Source organism: Natator depressus, chromosome 5 (assembly GCF_965152275.1).
Source record: "Natator depressus isolate rNatDep1 chromosome 5, rNatDep2.hap1, whole genome shotgun sequence".
In the NCBI taxonomy this organism is placed as follows: Eukaryota; Metazoa; Chordata; order Testudines; family Cheloniidae; genus Natator; species Natator depressus.
Genome location: NC_134238.1, coordinates 74,171,671 through 74,199,071, shown reverse-complemented (window position 1 = coordinate 74,199,071; position 27,401 = coordinate 74,171,671). Strand labels below are relative to the sequence as shown.

Genomic DNA, 27,401 nt, shown 5'->3' with positions numbered 1-27,401 from the left:
AAACTATAATATGTGCAAATCAAATTATGAGGCATAGCTTTTTATACTGAAGAGAAGGCCAATTAATCTGTACCACAAACACTGTGTTATAGACAAGAGCCATATCATACTACAAATAATATCTCCTTTTCTATACACAAACTAAACAAATGCAGTGGGCATAATCCTATAAGGTGCCATATGCAGCAAAACCTTTTTAGACTGGATCAACCTTACAAAAAAAGACAGCATTTATTTTTACATATTAAGTCATGTTTTATGTTTAATTTGGACACCTGTGGTCCAAATACATAAAAGCATACTTTATCTACACTGTTTCCAAAGTAGGTTGCATTTGTTCAACAAAAGACACTAGGCGCTTCTGTAATAATACAACTAATTATACTAATATTTTGAAAGAAGAGTATTTGCAATAATGAGGGTCTAATTACAAGAGCTATCAATCCTGGAACCTTGTTATCCCTACCCCCATCTGGGGCCAGGGATGAAGTGTTAAAACGTCCCTCTTTCATACAATTTTTTTTATGCCACCCTCCCACTTTTTTTTTTAAGCAGCCAACACTGAACACTGCTGAGGATAGAACAACATTACAGACCACTGGTTTGTTGAGATATGACTGAGATGCAGACTTTTTTTTTTTTTTTTAAATAAAAACATCTCTCATTGAAGATACATGTAAGTGTCTCAGAATGCAGGTGACAAGTGGCATTCATAACACTCTCCTCATCCTCCTTAGACATATCCTGTTTTGCTATAATTAAAGGAAATAATCTCTTCTCCCTAAAGAAGAATTCAAACTCAACGTGTGATATTAAACAATTACAAGTTTTAGTTAATTCCATTCTTACCTGTGGGATCCCATGTTATATTATGTGCTATAGAGTCCAGTAAAATTTGACCACTCTTCTGCCACTGGTAGTACACCCCCTACAATCAAAAGTATTAACACTTCATTAGCTTAAGTGAGATATTTACAATACAACTCAGTTAATACATAATTACTGAAATACTATGCCTGTATGGCATTCAAAATTTTACTAGGCAACAGGCATTTGGAACTTCTTAGAATGGAAGTAAACTTTTTTTTAAAGGAAATCTCTGAATGGATAAGTCAAGGCCATACAAGTCACAGCTGTGATCTCATGTTCCAAGAAATATGAAGAGATACGAAGGGTCTAAAAATTGATACGCTCACGTGCATCTTGATTTGTTAAAAATTTAGAATTCAGACAAATTAAAAGGATTAACAGCTTTATCTAGAACATTAAACATTATTTTAGTCTAGTCTTTTAGTGAAAACTAGCATCCTCAGCTAACTTTGAAGAGCATTTGGAAGATGGAGTAAGTAAATGGAATGTCTACAAATACAAAATCTTCCAGACTTTTTAAAGCATGCACGTCTTTAACAAAGTGTAGTAAATCTATATCCGCTGGAAAAGAGCTTCCTGAATTACCCACAGGTACTATGTATGTCTTAGGAACTTCATAAAGTAAGCATAGTTCAGGAAGTAGATTTCTTAAATCCCTAGGAGATAGGAAATTGTGTTGCACCCCCTAGAAGCCACATGGATCTGATGGAATACACACAAGATGGAACCTAAATCCATTGTTGTATTTGTCCCCTTGTATCATCTTAATACTTTGCACTTACGTGACATTTTGCACAAACTCAGGAAGACTCAATACTCTTGTAAAGTATGCTATGAAAAGTGGGCTCAGAGATTAAGTAACCTGCTCTAAATCACATAAACCAGCACCTAAAAGAATCAAGATTAGGATCCATGTCAAACTGAAATTCAAGGCTAATGCATAAATTTGCGCACACCAAAGAAAGTCACACTACATGGAATATGAGAGTACAGTTTTTACCAACCTTTATAAAACCCTCTGAAATCTACAGATAAATATTCTAAAAATGCTTTGCAAAATAATTAGTAGAATTTTCAAAAGTACTTGAGATGCACATGAGCAAGAACAAGCAGAGCTGCATTACAAAAGGATGAAAAAAAGCATTATAAAACCATATGCAGCAGGATGTAAACATATCATTTACTAGCTAGTTTAAAAGCAAACTTCCCTGTGCACAGGTTACAGTACTCCATTTTGAGCTTTTTGCACTTTCTGCTGGTATTGGCCACGATCAGAGAGAGTGAATCACTGATTTGCACAGATGAATCATTGCACAGGTGAAACAATTACTATGTATGTTTATTATGAATTGGTCCACTGTATCCCCTTCTGAAGTGTTATGAAGAGGTATTATAATAATATGGCATTTTAACTAGCATGTGCCCCACCCCTTTTCCACATTTTCACACAATAAACATCCTATATCCCAATTTTAAACTGGTATCTCATCTTGTATCTCAGAAAAGGCAACTCCCAAGTAATAAAAGTAAACAACAGCAATTATTTAAATTTGTCAAGGCAGTTGAAGTTTCTGTTAAGACAGGTCATTCACTTACAGTAGGATGATTGCTCTTCGGTTTCAGAACAGTAACTGGTTCAAAAATACAAATCATGTTTCCATAAGACGCTGCAATCTAAAATAAAGTTATATAAAACAAAATATTTAAAAATTAATTTGAGACGTGGATTATTGATTCTACTTTCATTCATTCTATGTAAAAATATTTCCCTCTATATTCTTGAGCTTGTGTCTCTATTTCATTCTGAATCAAGGATCAGAACTTGAGGAACATATCAGAATAAAAAAATCTTTAACACACATTGCAAAGTTTGAAACTTGAAATACTAGAAAAAACTGTTTGCCTACAACTATATTTCTGGGTAAGACTTGAGGATCAACCACCATAAGAGTAAGTGTACCGGATATCAATGTTAATATGAATCCTCAATCTAGTATCAAAAGTTTTTCCACATGCAATTTAGGTATCTACTTTAAGAAAAGATACGGGACTCCATTTTTAATACACTGTGGAAAGGATGAAAAGCACTTCAATCAATCAATCCGCCTTTTCACTGTTAACATATCACATTGTGGCACTGAGTGTCTGGAAGCATGAAAGCCACTTAAATCACTGGACAGTCATATAAAGCCACAAAATATATAGTTACAACAAACAAAAACAATAGTTAATATTTTTTTATCAAGAGTACTAAATAAAACTTACAATAAAGACAGCCTTATCTGGGAACCAATGAGTAGTCTTGTTCTGTCCATGGTGCTAACCACATGTAAAAGCATATTTGCTCACATGTTTTCAATGGTTATTTTCCAGGGGGATAAAAGTCAAGGGGGGGGGGGGGGGGATAAAAATTGTGTTTATTTAAATCATAATTTAAATTAAATACAGATTCTTAAAATAACCCTGCTTGAAATTATGCCAACCTATGTTAAGACCTGAATTTATTCTGATCTAGTAAAACCATTTAAATTAAGTTTAAAAAAAAAAAAAAAAGTTAAGCAACATCTATCTACTGCCAAGTTTTAAAGAAAGTCGAACCACTGAACTGATGTAAGCAGGAAGCCACAGGTTAAGCCCCTGGAACTAGAGTTTGTTGAAGTGCTAAGTTTCAGAGTAACAGCCGTGTTAGTCTGTATTCGCAAAAAGAAAAAAAGAGTACTTGTGGCACCTTAGAGACTAACCAATTTATTTGAGCATAAGCTTTCATGAGCTACAGCTCACTTCATCGGATGCATACTGTGGAAAGTGTAGAAGATCTTTTCATACACACAAAGCATGAAAAAATACCTCCCCCCACCCCACTCTCCTGCTGATCACTCTCCTTACAATGTGTACGATAATCAAGGTGGGCCATTTCCAGCACAAATCCAGGGTTTAACAAGAACGTCGGGGGGGGGGGGTAGGAAAAAACAAGGGGAAATAGGTTACCTTGCATAATGACTTAGCCACTCCCAGTCTCTATTCAAGCCTAAGTTAATTGTATCCAATTTGAAAATTAATTCCAATTCAGCAGTCTCTTGCTGGAGTCTGGATTTGAAGTTTTTTTGTTGTAATATCGCAACTTTCATGTCTGTAATTGCGTGACCAGAGAGATTGAAGTGTTCTCCGACTGGTTTATGAATGTTATAATTCTTGACATCTGATTTGTGTCCATTTATTCTTTTACGTAGAGACTGTCCAGTTTGACCAATGTACATGGCAGAGGGGCATTGCTGGCACATGATGGCACATATCACATTGGTGGATGTGCAGGTGAACGAGCCTCTGATAGTGTGGCTGATGTTATTAGGCCCTGTGATGGTGTCCCCTGAATAGATATGTGGGCACAGTTGGCAACGGGCTTTGTTGCAAGGATAGGTTCCTGAGTTAGTGATTCTGTTGTGTGGCATGTGGTTGCTGGTGAGTATTTGCTTCAGGTTGGGGGGCTGTCTGTAGGCAAGGACAGGCTGTCAAGAACACTATCCCCGATAATGTCACGGCTAACCTGGTGGCTGAACTTTGTGACTTTGTCCTTACCCATAACTATTTTACATTTGGGGACAATGTATACCTTCAAATCAGCAGCACTGCTATGGGTATCCGCATGGCCCCACAGTATGCCAACATTTTTATGGCTGACTTAGAACAACACTTCCTCAGCTCTCATCCCCTAATGCCCCTACTCTACTTGCGCTATATTGATGACATCTTCAGCATCTGGACCCATGGAAAAGAAGCCCTTGAGGAATTCCACCATGATTTCAACAATTTCCATCCCACCATCAACCTCAGCCTGGTCCAGTCCACACAAGAGATCCACTTCCTGGACACTACAGTGCTAATAAACGATGGTCACGTAAACACCACTCTACACCGGAAACCTACTGACCGCTATTCCTACCTACATGCCTCCAGCTTTCACCCTGACCACACCACACGATCCATTGTCTACAGCCAAGGTCTGCGATACAACTGCATTTGCTCCAACCCCTAAGACAGAGACAAACACCTACAAGATCTCTATCAAGCATTCTTACAACTACAATACCCACCTGCAGAAGTGAAGAAACAGATTGATAGAGCCAGAAGAGTTCCCAGAAGTCACCTATTACAGGACAGGCCTAACAAAGAAAATAACAGAACGCCACTAGCCGTCACCTTCAGCCCCCAACTAAAACCCCTCCAACGCATTATTAACAATCTACAACCTATCCTGAAGGATGACCCAACACTCTCACAAATCTTGGGAGACAGGCCAGTCCTTGCCTACAGACAGCCCCCCAACCTGAAGCAAATACTCACCAGCAACCACATACCACACAACAGAATCACTAACTCAGGAACCTATCCTTGCAACAAAGCCCGTTGCCAACTGTGCCCACATATCTATTCAGGGGACACCATCACAGGGCCTAATAACATCAGCCACACTATCAGAGGCTCGTTCACCTGCACATCCACCAATGTGATATGTGCCATCATGTGCCAGCAATGCCCCTCTGCCATGTACATTGGTCAAACTGGACAGTCTCTACGTAAAAGAATAAATGGACACAAATCAGATGTCAAGAATTATAACATTCATAAACCAGTTGGCGAACACTTCAATCTCTCTGGTCACGCGATTACAGACATGAAAGTTGCGATATTACAACAAAAAAACTTCAAATCCAGACTCCAGCAAGAGACTGCTGAATTGGAATTAATTTTCAAATTGGATACAATTAACTTAGGCTTGAATAGAGACTGGGAGTGGCTAAGTCATTATGCAAGGTAACCTATTTCCCCTTGTTTTTTCCTACCCCCCCCCCCCCGACGTTCTTGTTAAACCCTGGATTTGTGCTGGAAATGGCCCACCTTGATCATCATACACATTGTAAGGAGAGTGGTCACTTTAGATAAGCTATTACCAACAGGAGAGTGGGTTTTTGTGTGTGTGGGGGGGGGGGAGGAGAGAAAACCTGGATTTGTGCTGGAAATGGCCCAACTTGATTATCATACACATTGTAAGGAGAGTGATCAGCAGGAGAGTGGGGTGGGGGGAGGTATTTTTTCATGCTTTGTGTGTATGGAAAGATCTTCTACATTTTCCACAGTATGCATCCGATGAAGTGAGCTGTAGCTCATGAAAGCTTATGCTCAAATAAATTGGTTAGTCTCTAAGGTGCCACAAGTACTCCTTTTCTTTTTAAAGTGCTAAAACAGCTTTTGACAACAGTAGCCTCTTCTGCTGTTGGTGCACAGAGAATATTTTCTTCATTTCAGTGTGACTATTTCAGTTCAATGAACAATTAATACAAAAATAAATAAATAAAAAGTTGAAAGAGCAGGAAAGCTTCCTCTTCCAGTCTATAAATAAAAACTAGGTATGAGAGGATGAGATCTACTAGTTGTAAAATCTTGAACAAATAATCAATTCATAATTCATTAACTTCCTTTGTCTAAACAATTAGTTTTATTTAAAAAAAGTTCTGAAAAATTTTGATAAAACTTATTATCAAGCACATTTAAGGTTGTTTTATGTAACTAACTTTAAAATGCCCCTTTTTTTGCATTTAATTGCATTCAAATTTCCATCGAAACAGTTTGACGCAAATCACAAGTACAAAATCTAGTAAATAAAATAAAAGCATAATTCACCATTTTCTAATATAATAAAAATGTTAAAAAAATTAAGAATCTGTCTAAATGCGAGTTAAGCTACAGAATTGCTTAAACATGTAAATAGATATAGAGTAATCATCCTCATGTGCAAAAGGCAGCACCAATTTTAGTGTAAAGGCTATATTTAAATTGCAAATCAGCATGTTTTAATGGTTACCAACCAATTACAATCAAACCTTCTTTAGGAAACTGACTAAAGGACAAATGCAAAATACAAAATAAATTTAGATGAAGATTCCCTGGTTAAGTATTTAAATCTCACTCATTTAAATCCATCCACCCTATTTTCTCCCAGGACAAGTTATCAGAACAAGTATAGGAAAAGTAACTTGCAGACCTATGAACACCTAAATGCACCTGAAAAGCCTCAGGCTGAGAGTCATCGTACTACCTAGAGCTTGTCATCTAAAAACAACTACAAATATCTAACTACATCTAACTACAAATATCAATATGAGAGACACCCCATCACTAACTCTAATTCTGACCTCTGATTAGACTATATAGACAGCATAATTGTCTACTTCCATAAAATTATGGCTTAAGTTATTTCTGTGAAATCATCATAAGAATGTGGATTACAAATAAACCATTAACATTTTATATTATTTTTTTCACTTATAGTATAAAAAGCAGTTGCAGTAACATTTTACAATGTGATTTTGTCATATCTAATTTGCAAGTAAATTTAAACAAAAGGTAGAGGTTCAAGTTCTGAGAGGAAAAATCTCGATGTCTTAAAAAAAAAAAAAAAAAAAAAAAAGCCTGCATCAGATTCTCCAAGCAACTTACACGTCAGCATGACCCAAAAATGCCAACTATAATTCTGTCAAAGTTGCAAAAAGCCTAAAGAAGCCTTGTTTTTAGAACACATCTCTAGTTATTATTTGCCCTATATTTTCTACTTAACCATCATCATTGCCATATTTCTGTGATTCTGCAAATAAAGCTATTATTTTGAGAGTAATTAGAATAGTTTCTTCCACAGGAACGCGAAGTAAAATACTGAGATGGAGATGTAAACTTAATAATTGTGATTCTTAGCCCAACACTGGTATAATCAACAATGTGGTTTAGGATACCATTATAGTGTCTTGCAGTAAGTGGCTGCCTCAGGGATGGCGGGGGGGAAAGGTGGGGGGTAAAGAGTTGGGGAAACAGGCAGCCCAGATGTGCTTACCTATAAAGATGCAGTACAGTATTTGCTTTTTTGTTTGTCTCTGCTGCTGCCTGATTGGTTATTTCTGATTTCACATGGTGTCTGGTTGACTGGTCAGTCCATAAAACTTTGGTGTTCGTATCTTTGAGGTTCTACTGTAAGGACTACTACTACTGTGTGACCATCAAAAAAGTTATGTATGTTCACTGCACCTCTGGCATCTTAGTAGTGGGGATACTTTGGGTGGGGAGGCACTGATGAATTTTAAAGAAGGCCCATGTAGCTCTACTAGGGCATTTCTGTAGCTCACCCAGGAAGAAGAGGCTGCCCTCAGGCAAAGGCTTTGCTCTCCCTTGCCACTTGCCACAAACCAAAACTGTAACAGGGAATGTAAGGGGCTCCCCTAACATACTGAAGTTAGCAAATCATGACTTAGAACAATCAATGCAACCTGCATTGTTTCCAAGCACGCATTTCTTCTTGGTCGTACCTCTACATAAACCTTAATCCTCTGACTTTCACAGCAGCCATCCATATTGCACTCACCCAACAATCGGGTCTATGCCCTCTTCCTGGGTTGTACTGTTGTCCACAACCAGATCAGAAGCATCACATTTCTTCTGGAGACAAAGGGAATCACTGAAAAGGCCTTTTTGCTGTTAAATGCTATTCAGCAAACAAGGACAGAACTGACCTTCAATATGTTTACTGTATTCAAAAAGTATCTTAAAGGAATTAAGGTTCCAAAGAGATTAACTCAAAAGTCAGAAAAGTTAAGAAGTAAGGCTGCATATGCATTATGACAGTGTAATTACCAGTTCATGGTCACATTTTTTAATCCATTAGGAAAAAAAATACACTTCTCACCTCCATCCTGATTTTACATACAAACACCCCTTTTCTTTTGCAAAAGTGATTTCTCAATATTCTATTGCCATTGTTCTTGTGAAGCATGAACTGAGTGGAATTCTGTGAAGATGGGTATGAAATTAAGCAGGGATTAGTAAAATTAAGTGTTATTTTAAATAAAACATAGGATGCTTGTGGGAAGCCTATTTTTAACCATTAGATTAATCAATTCTGAACTGATTTTCACCAAATGACACATCTGATCTAGGAACCATCTCCCTGCTGAATGTCAAAGTTTGTACCAAAAATTTCTGATGCACTAGAACAATTTTTTAAAAAAAAGTACTTCCCTCTCTCTTAGCATGTAAACAGCTGAATCACTTTTACTCAAGCTTTCCAAATGTATTCACCTTCAGAAAGATCAGGTATTGAAAATCTCAGCAGGGATGAAGAATAATTGAGAAAATTATCAACTGGAACACACCCTATATGACTGAAGTGTCTAGATAAACTTAAGTTATAAGCGAAGCACAGAGTGACACCTGTGCAATTCAACTAGCTGCATGAAATAATATTTTGTTGAAATTCAAAAGCAACTAACATCCTGTCTAGACCAAGAAAATGTTAGCTCACCAAGGCAATCATTACTCTTTTTATGCTAATTATTTCACGTATAAAAATGTCAACACTATCAACAGAACTTCAGGATGAGAAGTGCATTTTTCTGAGCACAGAGGAACAAGACTGTGCAGAAACACAGCTGCATTCATGCCAAAGAGCTCTGAAAGGCCGATGTCAATGCAGGAAAGAACTGCAAAAGAAAATTTTTGCTCTACCATCAAGATTTGGCAAAGTGGAATAACCCAGCATTACCAAATCCTATGGATAATGGGATTCCTGTTCAAGGACATTTCATGCTTCAGTGATTACAAAACTATATCCACTGTCTGCTTAACAATCACACAGTGTCTATATATACACCAATCTGCACATTTAAGATGATCATATATATTTATGAGTCAGTACATAGCCTCTGACCAAGAATTTTATTTTCAGGTCATATTTGGCACTTTTTAAGCACTGTACAAGCAGTACAGATGCACATAAAAAAGAGCATTAGTGTAAAGTGTCAGGCATTTGGTCAAGATGACTAAGCAAATATGCCTGCAGATATCTCTGTATATTGCCAATACCAAGCGTTCAAAAGCATGAGTCAGACCCCCTGGTCCCCCCATCACAAGATTGACTTTAAATCCTCAGATTTTTAAACAATAAAATTAGAGGGTTTGGGGGTGAGGAAGAAGGTTGCCTTCTGGTTTCTGAACAGCCAGGATAAATTTTTAAAAAACAAAAGCTGAGAGACACACAACATGACTGCTGGAGCTTTAAGGGAAAAAAAACCAACCACCACCAAATATCAGGGGATTCTGATAAACCTTCAGAGGAATGAAGTTCTGAAACAGCCTTCCACGGGAGCAGTGGGGACAAAAAGCCTAACTGGCTTCAAATCTGAGGTTGATAAATTTATGGAGGGGATGATAGGGTGGGACTGCCTTCAATGGCATGTGGCCCATCGGCAACTGCCAGTAGCAAAAAGTCCCAACTGCTAGAGACAGGACTCTAGATGAGAAGGGATCTGAGTTACTACAGAGAATTCTTTCACAAGTATCTGCCTGGAAGTCTTGTCCATATGCTCAGGGCCTGACTGCCATATCTGGGGTTGGGAAGGAATTTTCCCCGGGGTCAGATTGGCAGAGGCCCCAGGGAGGAGCGGGGTGTGTTTTTCACCTTCCTCTGTAGCATGGGTCACTTGCTGGTTTAAAATAGCGTAAATGGTAAATTCTCTGTAGCTTGAAGTCTTTAAACCATGACTTGAAGATTTCAGTAACTCAGCCAGAGGCTAGAGGTATATTTCAAGAATAGGTAAGGTTCCGTGGCCAGCAATGTGCAGAAGGTCAGAGTAGATGATAATGATGGTCCCTTCTGACCTTAAAGTCAATGAGTCTAACACTTACTTTTGATAAATTATTATTTCATTAGTTGTATTGAATTCTGCAAATCCAAGCTAAGAGTACTGTTGCTTCAATTTGCTTTTATCTTTATCTACTTTTACCTGTGCACTTCTGGTTCTACTGGGAAACCTACAGTAGGAGGATACATCTGCATATTTTGTTTTGATGTGAGGAGTAATCTTGTGAAGTTTGATAAATATCACATAAAGCTACTGATCTGCACATTAGCAAGGTGCTGCAGTTTTCCTGCTTAATCAGTTCAAGTGCAAGGTTGCAATACCAGCAGCAAATCATTAGTTACAAGACTAAGATTTTGAAAGTATACTTTAGGATTCAGAATTTGAACTGGGAAGATTTAACATCTATCAAAAGCTATATTTCAGTTTCTCCAAGGGATTCTAGTGCACTAGACTGAAATATAATATGTAGATGTCCAACATAGAGAGACAGTAGGGGAAATCAAGAAACATAATTCATTAACTGTCTCTAAAGCAAAAAAGTTAAAGTTTCACCTAGATTTCAGGAAAGTCCCGATTTTGCATTTTAAATTTGTGTCTTACTGTGCAAAACTACATATATATTTTGCACTGTTTACAAATCTAGTTGTGTCCTCAGCCAACCACCTGGTCCTAAAACTTAAACACTTATCCCAGGGAAGGACTGTTCCATTCTTCCCAACTAGGCTATCAACACTTATTCTTTGTAAAACTAAAAGAACACATAATACAGAAGGCTAAAATCCATTTCTAATTTAAAGCATCTAAAAACAGAAATGAAGCATCAACACATAGCTTTGATCCGACAATATTACCTTCATTATACAGAAGGTAAGGTTAGATTCTTTATCAACTTAAGATTTAAAGCGTATAGAAGAAGGTTGCAGTTACCAAAAATGACACAAGGCCAAAACATTACAAACGCCAATTCGGGGGGGGGGGGGGGGGGGGGAAGAAGGGGGGAATCTCACATTCAGAAGTATAGAAATATATATAATTTATCAAACCTTCAGTAAACAAATACACTACTGAGGGCCATCATACCACATTCTTTGTGAAGATTTCTTGTGCCGCTGATTATACTGCATCAGTAAAGACAACGGTCCTTAATATACATACTTCCTTGGTCTAGACCAAAGGTGGCAAAACCGCGCTTGCAGCTCTTTTATAGTTAAAGTGTGGGTCGCAGAGCGCCCCCCCCGTCATTTTCCACTTACCAGACTGGGAGGGAGTTTGGGGCTTTCTGCCCTGTGGCGGGTGGTACAGCTAGGGGCTTCAACCCAGCGGGGAGGGGTGTCTAGAGTTTTCAGTCACTAGTCCTACTGCACCCAGCTCTCAAACTTCTGAAGATTATTGTTTGCGGCTTGGAGGATTGCTAAATTTGGCCACCCATGGCCTAGACTATGGTGTTACAACGCTTACATAAAAGTAGCAAAAGTTAACATAGTGACAAGACACATGCTTACACAGACATTTGGGGTGACATCACAATGTCTTTAAATTTAAGATTTCTGCTTGCACAGTCTGCAGATTATCTAAACCCTTTTGGAAAAAAGTGAAAGTAATGTAGGAGGACATCACTGATGTGATCATTTTATCAGGACAGCAGCTCTTCCATAGTTTGACAAATCCTTAATGCCAGGGAGAGAAAATGATCAATCACCAGGCTATGGTCAGGGTTCTCATCTGGGATGTGGGAAGCCCAAGTTCAAATCCCTGCTCCACATCAGGCAGATGTGGGAACTGAATCTTCGTCTCCCACATGCCTTGTGAATGCCAAACCACTGGGCTAAAGTTATGAGGACACTACTACCTCCTCCTCCATCTGTTTTGTGAATCTAGGCCTTTAAACAAACATGCCCAGAGACAAAGCATTTCAGGTCAAGTGACAGGGAATCATAGAAATGTAGGGCTGGAGGGAACTCAGGAAGTCTAGTCCATCTCCATATGCCGCCAGGACTAAATATACCTTAAAAGGAAAAGGAGTACTTGTGGCACCTTAGAGACTAACCAATTTATTTGAGCATACGCTTTCGTGAGCTACAGCTCACCTCATCGGATGCATAAAGTGGAAAATACAGTGAATATTCACTGTATTTTCCACTTTATGCATCCGATGAAGTGAGCTGTAGCTCACGAAAGCGTATGCTCAAATAAATTGGTTAGTCTCTAAGGTGCCACAAGTACTCCTTTTCTTTTTGCGAATACAGACTAACACGGCTGTTACTCTGAAACCTGTAAATATATACCTTGATCATCCCTGACAGTTGTCTATCTAACGTGGTCTCAAAAACGATCAATGATGAGGATTCCAGATTCCCATCCATGGTAACTGTCATACAATCCATGGTAATTGTCATGATGTCTGAGATTGGCACTTACAGTTCCTGTAAGCATCACAGTAACCTATTCCAGTGCTTAGATATCTTTACCATTAAAAATTGTTCCTAATACATAATCTAAATCACCCTTGCTGCACACTAAACTGATAACTTCTTGTCCAATCCCTTGGTGGGCATGGAGAACTACTGATCCATGTCCTCTTTATAAACAATCTTTTGTATATCTGAAGACTTACGTCCTGTCCCATGTCTGCCCCTCCAGCCTTCTCCTCTCAAGACTAAATATGCCCAATTCTTTCAGCCTTTCCCCATAGGTCCCCATGTTTTCCAAATTTCCTGTTTTTGTTGCTCCCCTGTAGATTCTCCAATTTGGTCACATCTGTGTCTTATTCAAATACCAAACAAAAAGAAAAACACAAAAACAAAAAACCCCAACCCTTTTTCAATTTGCTGAAACTTGTGATTTTTTGTATTTAGTTCAACCCTAACATTTCCCCCCAGCTTTCTGGAACTGAAAGTGAACCGAAGAGTCAATTATTTGCCCCGTTCTACTTGCAGCACACCATTTTCACTGCTGGAGATCAACTGGAGTCAGAATCAGGTAAGGTGTAATTTGTTCATTTACCTAACACCTGTTATTCTTAAATCAAGACAGACCTAGCCACATAGAAGTAACTCTGGAAACCACCAGATCAGTTGCAGCAGAAGCTTCTCACTGCTTCCCACCCTTATCTACAGCCACCCTCCAACAGATCTTTCTGAGGCTGCCCTATCAGCTTCCAATCAAAAGGCAGCACCAGATTAGTCACCTGCTGTATCTTGGCCTATCACTGCTTAGCAGATTCATCATTTGATATAGTATCACATCAGTGAGCAATTAATCCACATTAGAACTTTCCACTTGTGCACATTATTTTCTTGGACATGTTAGTGTTCAAAGGCTATGTAGTTATAACTTTCTAGGTTGGACTGGTTAATTTTTACATATTTTGATTTAAATGACTGACACATGCAGAACATTTGAACTTAAGTTATGTTGCGTAGCAAGACATCAAGACCATCCATGAACGACAATTTCAAGAATGTAATTTGTTTCTTTTTCATACAAGTATCTTGTTATTGCGGAAGCATTCAAAACCTCTAGGTAAGATCAGGGCCTTCTTGCACTAAGTGCTGTTCAAACACAGAAGACATGGTCTCTGCCCTAAACAGCGCTTTAGTAACAGAGGTAAAATGCAGAAGGTGAGAAGAAAAGGAAGAGAGGATAAGGGTAACAACAGTAAGATCATCCAATTATACAGACTAGTAGGTTCAGAATACATTTTCTTCTATTTAATGTGAGTAAATAATGAGCAGTCTCCTTTTACCAGCCTGTCAACGCTCTGCTGGCAATACAAATCTGCATGTTGCTTATGCATCTTAGCGTCATATTCACATACTTACTAACATGAAGTCATATATACATGTCATATATATATATACACACACATATACACACACACACACACACACACACATATACATATATATACACATGACAGGACCTTTGCCAATACTCAACCCCCTCAACTCGTTTGTCAGATTTTCACTATCTCCTCTGTGCCTTCTTCCATGCAACTGCCTATGCATTGTACGACCTTCCTGAGCTCATTTGCAAGGTCCCTCTCCCAGTATGCCATTAATTCTTTATTTGAGAGGCACTTCTGCTATGCGGCCGACAGCGAATTAAGTTAATTTATATACAAGTTAAGTTTTGCCTATTGTTATTCGCTTGACCTCTGTCTACTTGTTTGAGCTTAAACTGTGAGCTTCATAACTACCTGGAAAGCAGTATTATGTGGTGATCCCTCCCATAAATTAACACTACAACATGGTCTGTGCATTATTAGTAACATTACTACATACCTTCCCTTGCTGCATTGAGCAGTCCACACATCCCACTTGAATATTCCCATGTTTTGTTCCAGGGATTATTTGTAATCTTTCAAAATCAGTCCCCAATATAACGATATCACATCCTGATGCATAAGCCTGTAAAAAGAAACAAAACAAGAGTTACAGCAATTCTACAACTACTTAATACCACCACCTCTAGATACTATATGAAGATAAATCAGTGAAGTACAGATATCCCTTTTGATGCACTTCTTTATAGAAGCTATCCTTGGTTCATCATCATTCATGTATACCAGTGGTCACCAAACGGTAGATCATGATCGACTGGTTGATCCTGGAGCCTCTGGCAGTCGATCGCGATCTCTAGGTGCTAAAAGTCTGGCAATGCAGCGGGTCTAAGGCAGCCTGCCCTGGTCCCAGAAGCAGCTGGCACCATGTCTCTGTGACCCGGGAAGGGGTGGGGGCAGCGTGCGGAAGCAGCCTGAAGAGACTTTAGTATCTCTAGTCTACTTATAATTTACAAATAGATATGTAATAAGTATGCATAACTTCACATTCCTTTTATTGCAACTTTTCTCCCTTTCATTCTCTTCTAGACCCACAACTTGACTCAGTCTTGATAGAAGCTCTTAATGGCAGGACTGTACATCTGTATAACACCCACCACAAAGCCTCAATCCTGATTGTGTTATGCTATCACACAAAGGCCCCCAAACAAAAACAACTAGATCCCGGATACATTTTTCTGGGGTTATAATAATAATTATCACAGTGAAGTGATGAGGTAATTTGTAAATCACAGATTACAAATAAGCATAAAGTTTTCATACAGTTTTCCAAAGAGGAAGCAACTATGTCAGCATATATATATGGAATGTAGTCTAGAAATATTACTCAGACTTTACGAGCAGAAGTGACCATCATGATCATATAGTCTGACCTCCTGCACATTGTAAGCCACAGAACCTTGCCCACCTACTCCTGTTATAGACCCCTAATGTTTGGCTGAGTTATTGAAATCCACAAATCACAATCTGAAGACTCCAAGTTACAGAGAATCTATCATTTATTCTAGTCTAAACCCATACCCCATGCTACAGAGGAAGGTGAAAAAAGTCCAGGGTCTCTGCCAATCTGATCTGGGGAAAAATTCCTTTCTAACCCCAAATATGATGATAAATTAGACCTTGAATATGTCAGCAAGACCCACCAGCCACACACCTGGGAAAGAATTCTCTGTAGTAACTCAGACCCCTCTCTATCTAGTGTTCCATCTCTGGCCATTGGGGATATTCACTACTCGCAGTTGCAGATGGACCACACGCCACTGTGGTCAGTCTCATCCTACCATCCCCTCCATAAACTTATCAAGTTCAGTCTTGAAGCCAGGTAGGTTTTTGCCCCTTGGAAGGCTATTCCAGAACTTTACTCCTCTGATGATTAGAAACATTGATCTAATTACAAACCTAAACTTGTTGATAGCCAATTTATACTACTTGTTCTTGTGTCAACGCTGGCCCTTATCTTTTAAGCTCCTCCTCTCCCTCCCTGGTATTTATCCCTCTGATGTATTTATAGAAAGGAATCATATCTCCCCTCAGCCGTCATTTTGTTAGGCTAAACAAGCCAAGCTCTTTGAGACTCCTCTCATAAGGCAGGTTTTCTGCACCTATTCCAGTTTGAATTCATTGTTCTTAAACATGTGAGACCAGAACAGCACACAGCATTCCAGATGAGGGCTCACCAGTGCCTTGTATAATGGTACCAAACACTGCCCTATCTCTACTGGAAATACCTCGCTTGATGCATCCTAGGATTCCATTAGCTTTTTTCACAGCTGTATCACATTTATAGCTCACAGTCCTCTTGCAACTAACCAATACACCCAGGTCTTTCTCCTCCTGTCGCTAAGTCCTTAGCTTATAGCAAAACTTCTTGTTGTTAGTCCCTAAATGCATGACCTCACATTTTGCACTATTAAATTTCATCCCATTTCTATTACTACAGTTTTCAAGGTCGTCCAGAAATTCTTGTAGAATATTTCGGTCCTCCTCCATATAGACAACACCTCCCAACTTTGTCATCCACAATTTTTATTAGCACACTTCCACTTTTTGTGCCAAGGTCATTAATGAAAATGTTAACTAAGATTGGTCCTAACACTGATCCCTGAGAAACTTCACTAGCAACCTCAGTCCAGCCTGACAGATCACCTTTCAGTATGACCCAGTGTAGCCTCACTTTAACCAATTCCTTATCTACCTTTCAATTCTCATATTAATCCTAATCTTCTCCAATTTAATTAATAATTTCTCATAGGGAATAGTATAAAATGGCTTTCTGAAATCCAGATAGATTGGATCTACTGCATTTCCTTTATCTAAAAAAATCAGTTATCTTCTCAAAGAAGATCAGGTTGGTCTGGCAAAATCTACCTTTTGTAAAACCATGTTCTATTTTATCCCAATTATCGTTCAGCTCTATATCCTTAACTACTTTCTCTTTCAAAATTTGTTCCAAAAGCTTGCATACAATTGAGGTCAAACTCACTGGCCTGTAGTTTCACAGATCACTTTTTTTCCTTTTCTTAAAAAGAACTAGAGTAGCACTTCTCCAGTCATAGGTGTGACCCCCGAGTTTACAGATCATTAAAAATCGCTACTATTGGGCTTGCAATTTCATGTGCTATTTCCTTTAATATTCTTGGATGGTGATTATCCAAGCCCCCAAATTTGATCTCAGTAAGCTGTTTCAGTTTAGCTTCAACATCCTTATTTTCATTAGCCCCTCCGCCACCACCCATAAGCTCAGTACCCTTATTAAAAGCTGATCCAAAGTATTGTTTAGATGTTCAGCCATGCCTAGATTATCGTTTATCTCCCCCCCACCCTCAGTGCTTAGTAGTCCCACTTCTTCTTTCCTTGTTTTCTAAAAGGCTATAGAACCTTTTAATATTGATTTTAACTTCCTTTGCAAGGTCCAACTCTGCTTGGGTTTTGGCAGTTCTCATTTTTTGACTTTCAAGAGGTTGCTTTCCTTGCTGATCCATTCCATCTTTCATTCCCTGTAGGCACTCTCTTAATGACCTGTCTGAGATGCTTGGTCATCCAGTGTGGTCTGCAACTCTTCCCTACAAATTTTATCCACTTGCTTGGGATGCAGGCTTCACATAGCTTCTGCATCTTTGATTTAAACCAATTCCAAGCCTCCTCCACATTCAGATCCTTGAGTTCTTCAGTCCTGTCCACTTCCCTAATTCCCTTAATTTTTTAAAGTTTGCTCTTTTGAAACCAAGGACCCCCTAATTGCAGGCCTATTTTTGTTCATCCTTCCATTTAGTTTAAACTGAATTAGTGCATGATCACTCAAATCAAGATTGTCCCCTATAACCAATTCTTCCATGAGGTCCTCTCTACTCAACAATACTAAATCTAAAATGCCATCACCTCTTGTTGGTTCAGTTATCCCATCCAGGAAAATCTGGGCCCTCCTATTATTAGTAGCACTTGTCCTCCAATCTATATCTGGGAAGTTAAAGTCTCCCATAACCAAACAATTCCCAGTAGTATTTATTTAATTAAAAATGTTGAAGAGGTGTCTATCCATATCCAAGTTGGATCCTGGGGCTCTGTAGCATACCCCAAGCACTATCCCAGGGGAGCTTTCTTTCCAAAGTGATGTTGACCCAGACTCTGTCTTATCTATTCCATCACTTCTAATTTCTTTACAGTCTACCTCATCATTAACATACAATGCTACTTCACCACCTTTACCTTCATTTCTGTCTTTCCTGAACAGAACATACTGTTCAATACATGTAGCCTAGTCATAACTACTACTACACCATATATCTGTTATCCCTGTATCATCTGGTTTTACTTCCTGCATGAGTAGATCTACTTCCTCCATTTTGTTACTTAGGCTCCTTTCATTGGCCTATTGACATCTTAGTTGTTTCTGCCTGGCTTTCCCCAGATTCCTCACTGGATTAGGTACAGTCATTGTACTCTCAATGCCAATGCCAATACCAATGATGCCATCTTTCCTCTTGATGTTCATTTTCCTACCCTCTGCTGTTCCTTTCTCCATTGCTGTATCCTCTCTTTCTTGATTATCCTCCTGCTCAGTATTAGAATCAGGCGTAGAGAGTACATGAGCATCTCCCTACCATCTCCCCCAAATTCCTAGTTTAAAGCTTTTTTTAAAATCAGGTATGACATCCTCCATCCCAAAAGTCTATTTCCCTCCCTACTCAAGTGGAATCCATCCCATGAGAACAGTCTTCTGTCCGTGAATGCCTCCCAATGGTCAAACATCCCACAACAAAATGGAGGCTAAGTGGTGCTGCCTGAGTCATCTTCTGATCATCATAATCTTGTCTCAATTTCATTCTCCACCTCTATGGACAGGCAGAATTCCACTGAAGATCGCCTTAACCTCCATTTTGTTAAGTGTCTTCCCCAGCATGGCCCAGTCTACCTTAATGCGTTCTAGTGAAAATCTAGTAGTATCATTTGTTCCCACATGAAGGATAATGAGTGGATTCTTTCCTGCTCCCATTGGGATCGTCTTCAGCCTCAGGTCCACATCCCGTATCTTAGCTCCTAGCAGAAAGCACACTCTTCTGTTCTACATATCAGCTCTGGCGACAGGTCTGTCTGTTGGTAGTCAATCATGTAGCCCTGCTTCTTCCTGGTGTTGGTGTGATTCTCCGGCCCTCCTTCTGGCTGCAAGTCCTCATCTTCTGTTCTCTGTATTCTTGAGACTTACTTTAGTATTCTTGTAAATACAACGATCTCCCAAACACTCACTTTTTATGCACCCAACTTTACCTGCATTTGTGAATTAGTTCCTCAACTGGATCATTCAGTTCATACCTTGTCACATTTTTGTACTTATGGGTCTGCAACTGATTGTTTTCATAAAAGATAACTTTTGTATCCAAGAACAGGAGTCACCAGTTGTTGATAGTTTCTCCTCTACTTCCATGCCAAGAACTGAGTTCAGGGCTCACCATTTCATATACCATAGCTAATAACTTCATAAACACCTGAAATACCATACAGAATGCAGCTCCGTACAATCTTTTGCCAGTACAACATGTGTCTGAACAAGCAGGACTATCCCAGTAAGGTTCTTCTAGTATAAACGAGGTCTAAGTGTTACCGACGTCTCTGTAGTGGAAAGAGAATCTTTAACTGTAGTTTTGGCAGGTGTAAAGCCTTTCAATTCACCTTTAAAGATTAAAATGTCCCAGGTTATTTGTGGAGTAGTCTGTTCAATGAATTGTTGATATTATCATGCTCTTGGTATGTTTGTTAAACAATGTTTTTAAAACCAGTGAACAAAAGCAAACAGGGTAAAACCAGTCAGAACTATGGAAACAAGGATTTTACTAGCTGATGCCTTGCCACCACATACCTGGATTTAGAAAATTATACATCTTTCTGTGCACCTAAGACTGAAAAAAATGAATTTGCATCTGGTATTGGATTTTCACCTCCTTTCTATTTGCTTCTTATCCAACTTCCAGCTATTTTATCCCTACATCCTAAATTTCTTGAGAGAGGATTAGCAAATGTTTTCCTTTGAAGATAACACTAAGGCAATTTTACAGAACTGTTATCAGAAGCTATTACAGCCAATAATTTAACTGCTACAAAATTCTTTTTTTTTTTTTAAAAAAGTGAAAACTTTACCTAAGTAACTCCTTAAACATAAGAAAATAAATCTTCTATTGGTGCATTCACATATGAGTAAGAGGGGAGAATTATGTGCAGGAAATTTTTTTTTTAAATTATAACCCTGAACTTGCACATAAAAAATGTAATCTACTAAAGCAATACATTTCTTATGCTAAATCAGGAAATATGGTGCATAAAATAAAAGGTCCCTTTCCTGCACATGTATGGGACTGACGAGTAACTTTGCGTGACAAGCAACGAGTTAGGCAGGTTATTCCCAAGAGAATCTCAACAGAAACTTTATGCCAAGCCAAACCATTGTATCTATGCTATCTTTTATAAAAAGTTTTTTCAAGTATTTTTTACATGCATGTAAAATAAGACTGCCTTAATTACCAGACTACAACTATACTGTACATATCTTTGAGGAGGATTCTCCTCCCTACACACACCCCTTTTTTTTTCCCCCCAAAAGAAACCCCGAAGTGTACTGAAAAGGTATTGCAGGTAAAAAGTGTAAAGATTTTAAAATATACTGTACTTGAACTAGGAACAAAGCTTTATACCAGAATTCCCCTATTGATTGCGCTTTCAAATGGCATGAAGTACCTGTTTTTGTTGGGCTGAACAAAATTAACCTTAAAATTGTCACTTGTCCTGCACCACAGATGAGTCCAAGTGTGGAAGGAAGTTTAAAAATTTCTCTGTCCCACAATTACAAAAACACAAAGAAGATAATATTAATGTTCCAAAGCTCAGTCATGATGAAGAACTATTGGACAGATTTCAAGCAAGGCTATTTATTAAATGGTTCTCCTCAACCATATGGTAATTACGTGTACATTTTATGTTTTTCTGCTCATACCCAATGTCAGGCAAGAAAGTAAACATTTATCTTCCAGCATTTATCACCTCTCTTTTTTTAGTGATAAAAAAAAATTTCATGAGATTGTATTAATCGCTGCAGTATACTCGTTCCTCCAAAATGTATTACATTTTAAACCTGACATCTTAACTTTAATAAACAAGTTTGTAAAAATATATCTTTGAAAGAAATGACTAAATAAATGGAGCCACACCAACAATATTTTCTTTAAGTGACCATTCCAATTATTAAGAGAAAACATAATGGAAGAGAAGTTTCTTCTCCAGTAAAGTACCAGCATTAGAGTCGAGAAATATATAATATGCATATTACCAAGTCATTTGCTTTTTATACTTCCCTGAAATTTCGTAATGACCATTAGAACTTCCCAAGTTCCTCCAAACTCTAGTTTAAACTATTTTTATACATTGTAGAGTCAACAACTGTAAACTCACTACACAAAAGTAGGAGTTAGCACGGTATAAATATTTTTAAAAGGACTGTAAGAGTCACGAAAGCAGAAATAAGTAAACAAACATCTGCAAAGCCATTCAACAAAGACAGTGGTGACTGTATTGATTACACAATTTGAGGCAACACCTTGAACAATGCTTCAGATATTAAAGTAGCATCCACAACGAGTGTAGGAGGTAATACGTAAACTTACAGGTCAAGTTGCTTTAAACTGTAGATGTGAGAAAAAGCCAAATAGGTAGCATTTCGGTGAAGTGCCTTACTTGTTGGCTTACATACTCATGGGCTCTAAAACAGTGGCTCTCAAACTTTTTTACTGATGACCCCTTTCACAGAGCAAGCCTCTGAATGTGACGACCCCCCCTTATACATTAAAAACACTTTTTAATATATTTTACACCATTATAAATGCTGGAGGCAAAACGGGATTTGGGGTGGAGGCTGACAGCTTGTGGCCCCCCATGTAATAACCTCGTGACCCCATGAGGGGTCCCAACCCCAAGTTTGAGAACCCCTGCTCTAAAACAACAGAGAATTAGTAGTAACAATGATAGTATATACTCTCTGTATTCTAGTACTCAATTCTCATCTTAAGTGTACCGAAGCTAAAAATAGCAAATATACATTAGGCTTCACAAGTTGTCTCCTTTCTTGCCAGTTCCTTATTTTAGGTCAGTAACTTTTATAGCCTTCTTCCAAAATTCATGATAGAATTCTAGGCTGTAATGCAGTCTGGTCTCTCCAATGTCCACTGATATCCAGTCCATATACCAAGACTTTGGTCATTGACAGAAGACAACCACGGGAAGATCACTGCAACAGACATCTTACCAACACAGCTCTCAGGTCTCCGCTGGATATGCCCATATCCACGTAGCATAGCCTCCCTCAACTTGTCTTCAATTGGAGCAACCTTTATTAGATCCTTTACATCATTTCGTTTCCTATCACAGTCTCCAACCATCTCAACAGCTTCATTTGGACAACATACCCATTACTTTTCTAGTGGCTGGCCAAGTCCCTGTTCTGTACATTAGGATTGTATAAAACTGTGATTTGACCACTCTTAAAAAGATGCCAATAAAGTTATCACAAAGAACTTGGGTCAGCTCCTACCATGTGCACCGAGCAACTTTAGTACAATGCCGGGCATCATTCTGGAGGACACCATTGTCAGTAACCACTGATTCTAGATATTTAAATTCTCTCTCTCCCCCTAAGCTTTCTTCCCGCGATATCCTTTATGCTGAGTCCTCCTTCAGCTCTCATAGAGTGAATGTTGGTATGACTAAAGTGAAGTCCAGCCTGCTCAAAACTATGTTGCCACTGTTCAAAGTTGGCTTACAGTCTTAATCTTCTGCATAATCACCAAGTCATCAGCAAACAGCATGTTCTAAGGTGCATATATTCTCACTTATCACATGCAAGACAACTGAAAACAAACAAAAGTGCTCAGAAATTCATGTTCAGTAGAACTTACTAGGTTTTGAATCACTAACACTAGGCGGATACAAGTCGAGGAAGACTTGTATTGAGAACCCATGAACTAGAGTATAATCCATCAGGGGGGTCCAGGTGTTTGAGTCACAACTACAATATTGTTTCTGTACGGCTAGTATGAGGGAGGTCCAAACTTGAGACTGACTAGAACTTATGCTTCTGTATTATCACCAAGGCCATTTTCCTGAAATCTCTTCTAAACAACATAGGTAGTCTTCCAGTTCTATTTTGACAGTTAACATGAAGATTTTTTTGGGGTAGAGTGGAAGGGTTAGAAGAACACTATCTATGGACTAAACACGATTTGTACAAAAAAAAATAGCATTTGTGAGCTACTTCTATTTGCAGCCATTTTCATTTGGTTTTGCATGACATTTTAAAAACTTCCAATGGTTAATTAAAAATTCAAGTAAAGCTTCATACCTCCCACACATTTAACTCTTCATTTCTAAGTGATCATGGTATAAGCACTAACTGGTAATGACCTAACTAAGCATAGAAGAATGGCTACATTCCAACCCTTGTACATCAATTGAAAGATAAGACATTTCTTTGTAGAAAAGTAACTAGTGGGATCAACTCAACTCAGCTTATTTACAGTACCTTTTTTGTGCTCGTTCAAATAGGTGTGGAGAAATCTGATTAAGTTGTACATCATGAGAACCACCACAACATTCCCCCCCCCCCCCAAAGTCAATGAAGGACATTTTTGTTCTCGGGGTTTGAGACTACTGGCTAAAAATTCCATTAGTAATATGCTTTCCTGCACACCACAAATATATAAAAGATTTAATGCACATATAGGAATTTCTATGATTATATTTGTGTCAAAACTGCTCTTGTAAACAAAGGTCTCTCAAGGTAGTATTACTCAAAACAGTACTGTTTGGCATATTCCTCCCTCTCAAGAGAAAGCTACCACTCCCAGGTCATCATGGAGTTCTAAACACTCTTCTAGTCAGACAGGCTGCAATACTGGACAGAATTGCTCAGCAGTGATTCTATGGAAGTGATCCTGATGATCTGAAGTTTTAAAAAAGGAACCTAATGTTATTACAAGACAGATCTAAACTTTAGTATAATTAAAAAGATAAGATAATTCTCTATTTGTCTCGCTTCTTTACTTTACACAATTAATGTCACTTTGCTGTAAAGGAAATTACACTGTTTTTCAAGTACAGTTTCATGCTGCTTGTGAGTCACACACACCACAATAGGTAGAGAAACATTTAAACAAATACGGAAATCTGAAAGTTGGATCCAAAAGCAGGTGTAGTACTGTAAGCTCCTTTTAACTTTTTTTTTTCCAAACTGATTGAGCTGACTGTCTATAACAAAGCTTTATTCTGATTACTTCCTCTTTTGAGCAGTAACTTGCAGGTTCTGAATCTGCAATTACTCAGGAAAATTCCTGTGATGACATGGAGCCCGCATTACTTCAATAGAGGCCCCCCAGATGGACCTCCTTGCAGGATGATCGCGGTGTCAAATAGTGAACAAGTATTTTGTTTTCCAATGTCGTTGTTAAAAAACTCAGCAAAGGAACATAGGAGTGTGCCGAGTATCCACAAACAGACTAAAAATGAGTCTAGTAATCGCTCTCCAACGGATTAGGCAGTAAGTTAAACTGGGTGCAAGACTGAAGATATCCCACAGTTTATAGCACTGTCTTGGGTGCTGCTGCTCCAGAACAAAACTGACAAATCTGCTAAATTCTACTTTGGGCCCCTTCTGATACACTGTGTACCAAGCAAAACTGACTAGGTTCCTGACAATTTCATCGAGACAAAGACTTAAGCACAGCAACAATACCACAGCATCATTTCATAGGAAAAGAATGAGGATAAGATACTCAGATGATGAGGCACCCCAAGAAAGAGGGAGCCAAACCAGGGAGAGAAGAGAAATAGAAGAGAATAGTTTACATTTAGACTGAAGATTGAGTCTTTTGAACTCCACAGTCTATTATGATGAGGATACTTATTCAAGTTTAAAGAGAAACAAAACTCATATAAAACTAGTCACTCCACTCAACAAAGGCAGGATAGAATAGTGGGCTTTGGAGAGTGAAAGGATAAGGAGAAAAATCCTTCTTATGAACAAAAATTAAAAACTGTACAGAAGCCTAATATGTACTTAAAGTGCTATGCACAGTTACTTCCCAGCAGCAGGGTGCATGCAAACAGGAAGTTCAGAAATACTAGCTTTAACGTCAAGATTTTAGAACATAATTCAGAGTTACTATGCGGCAAAAAAAAAAAAAAGAAAAAAAAAAAAGAGTGCCTTTCTGAACTTTAAATGTGCTAAAAATAGCTCTATCTTCAAGGGTTTTTTTCTTTGCCACTCTCAAGGACCTCTAATATATCTCTTAGGGCAGGTCTACACTAATGCCTAAGTATCAGAAGGATAGCCGTGTTAGACTAATGCTTAAGTCAATCTAATTTACTTGCTCAGTGATGTGAAAAAGCTTCACCCGCACCCCCGAGTGATGCAAATTTCACACTGTCCACACTGGCTCTGTGTCAGCGAGACGCTCTCCCAAACAACACAGCTTCTACTTCTCACCAAGATGGAGTAATTATGACCATGGGAGAGGGCTCTCCTGTCAGCATAACAAGTCTTCACCAGATGCACTACAGATGTGCAACTGCACTGATGTAGCGCTATAGTGTTGACTTGCCGTTAGTGTCATCTACTCTAAATGAAATAAAACTCAAGTGTTAGCTTATGTCAGTGTAAGAACTTTAAAATATTTTACTCATGTTTTCAAGGTGACATTTATGAAATCTAACATGTAGATTCACTTTCTTAAGGCGCCACATACTTACCCTTGCAAACTGAAAAGACACTTGAAAGACACGATGTTACATGTATTTTAACATGCCATTGCTCACATTTATATATATTTATTGCTTATAGCTTTTTCACCACAAGCATCATTAACCATGACCTTAAAAAGGGCGTGGATACTTCTCCCCCCAGTAGGAGTTCTGAACAGGTGTACTATAGGCCTTAAACTGTGTATTGTGTCATCCTGCGTGTGTACGTGGACAGTGCCTAGCACACCGTGGGTGTGCGCTATTGTACGATAATATTAACAGCCGCAACAGAAGCGTCCCTACTCATCACACTTTCGCAGCACTTTGATCTCATCAGCTGCGCTGCGCTGCTCCCCCGCCTCTCGGGTCATGTGTCCCCCGTGCACCTGAACCAGCCCATGCCAATCCCACCCCTCCCGGACGCATCCAGCTAGCGACCTGGTTCCCGGCTAGTTCAGGCCACCCTGTGTCGGTGCAGGACGGACGGGGCCGGGAGAAGAGAAGTCTCGTCCCCAGCGGGAGGACAGGACGGAGCGAGTGGGACGCGGGGGCCCATGGGCCCGAGGTGGGGGGCGGTCAGCACCCGGGAGTAGCCCTGGGGACGCTGGGGGGCTGCCCGGCAGACTGCAGAGGCCCCGCCAGCGGGTGGCTCGGGACAGCTGGGCAGCCCGGCCCGGGACTCACCGTGAGCGGCTGCTCGTGGAGGCTCCCCACGGAGAAGCAGTTGTCCCCGGGGTTCACGGCGCCGGTCAGCACCTGGTGCAGATTCATGGCGCAGAGAACGCGGGGCCCGGCTGGCCTCACTGCAGGCGTCCGGGCGCCAGGCTCATGCTCCGGCCGCCGCGGCAGCAGCAGCGAAGGGTCCTCGGCCGCTCTCGGTCCTGCAAGCGGCGAAGGCGGCGGCACATAGCTCGGGGCGGGGCCTCACAACCCCGCCTCCCCACAGGGCGGGTCACAAACGCAGCCCCCCTTCCACCGTGCTCACTGCCTCCGCCGGCACCAACGACACAAGACAAAAACGAAATATCGCGAGCCTCTGCTCCATGTGACGTCATAGGCTTTCCTGTAGCGGCGAGTGCGCCAGCCCCACTCAGAGACTGGATGTGCGGCGGACGGTGTTCTCTGCGCGTGCGTGGAAGTAAACTTCCCGAGAAAGGAAGGTCGGGGAAGGCTGGTTGTTCAGGGAAGTACGTATGGGGTGTCTGCGCATGCTCACTAGGGATTTTGATGCT

The 27,401-nt window shown here is 39.5% G+C and overlaps 1 protein-coding gene across 2 annotated transcripts in view; it reads right to left on the bottom strand.

The window, feature by feature from the left end:
• DMXL1 (Dmx like 1) overlaps positions 1–27,076 on the bottom strand; it is a 136,903-nt gene extending 109,827 nt beyond the window's left edge. For both annotated transcript variants that reach the window (XM_074953007.1, XM_074953006.1), the window contains exons 1-4: positions 26,854–27,076; positions 14,837–14,962; positions 2,467–2,544; positions 850–928 (exon numbers count right to left, since the gene is read on the bottom strand). In XM_074953007.1, coding sequence (XP_074809108.1) covers positions 850–928; positions 2,467–2,544; positions 14,837–14,962; positions 26,854–26,940 — 370 coding nt within the window. In that variant the 5' untranslated portion in view covers positions 26,941–27,076. The remainder of the gene's footprint in view (positions 1–849; positions 929–2,466; positions 2,545–14,836; positions 14,963–26,853) is intronic.
• Positions 27,077–27,401: the final 325 nt, after the last annotated feature.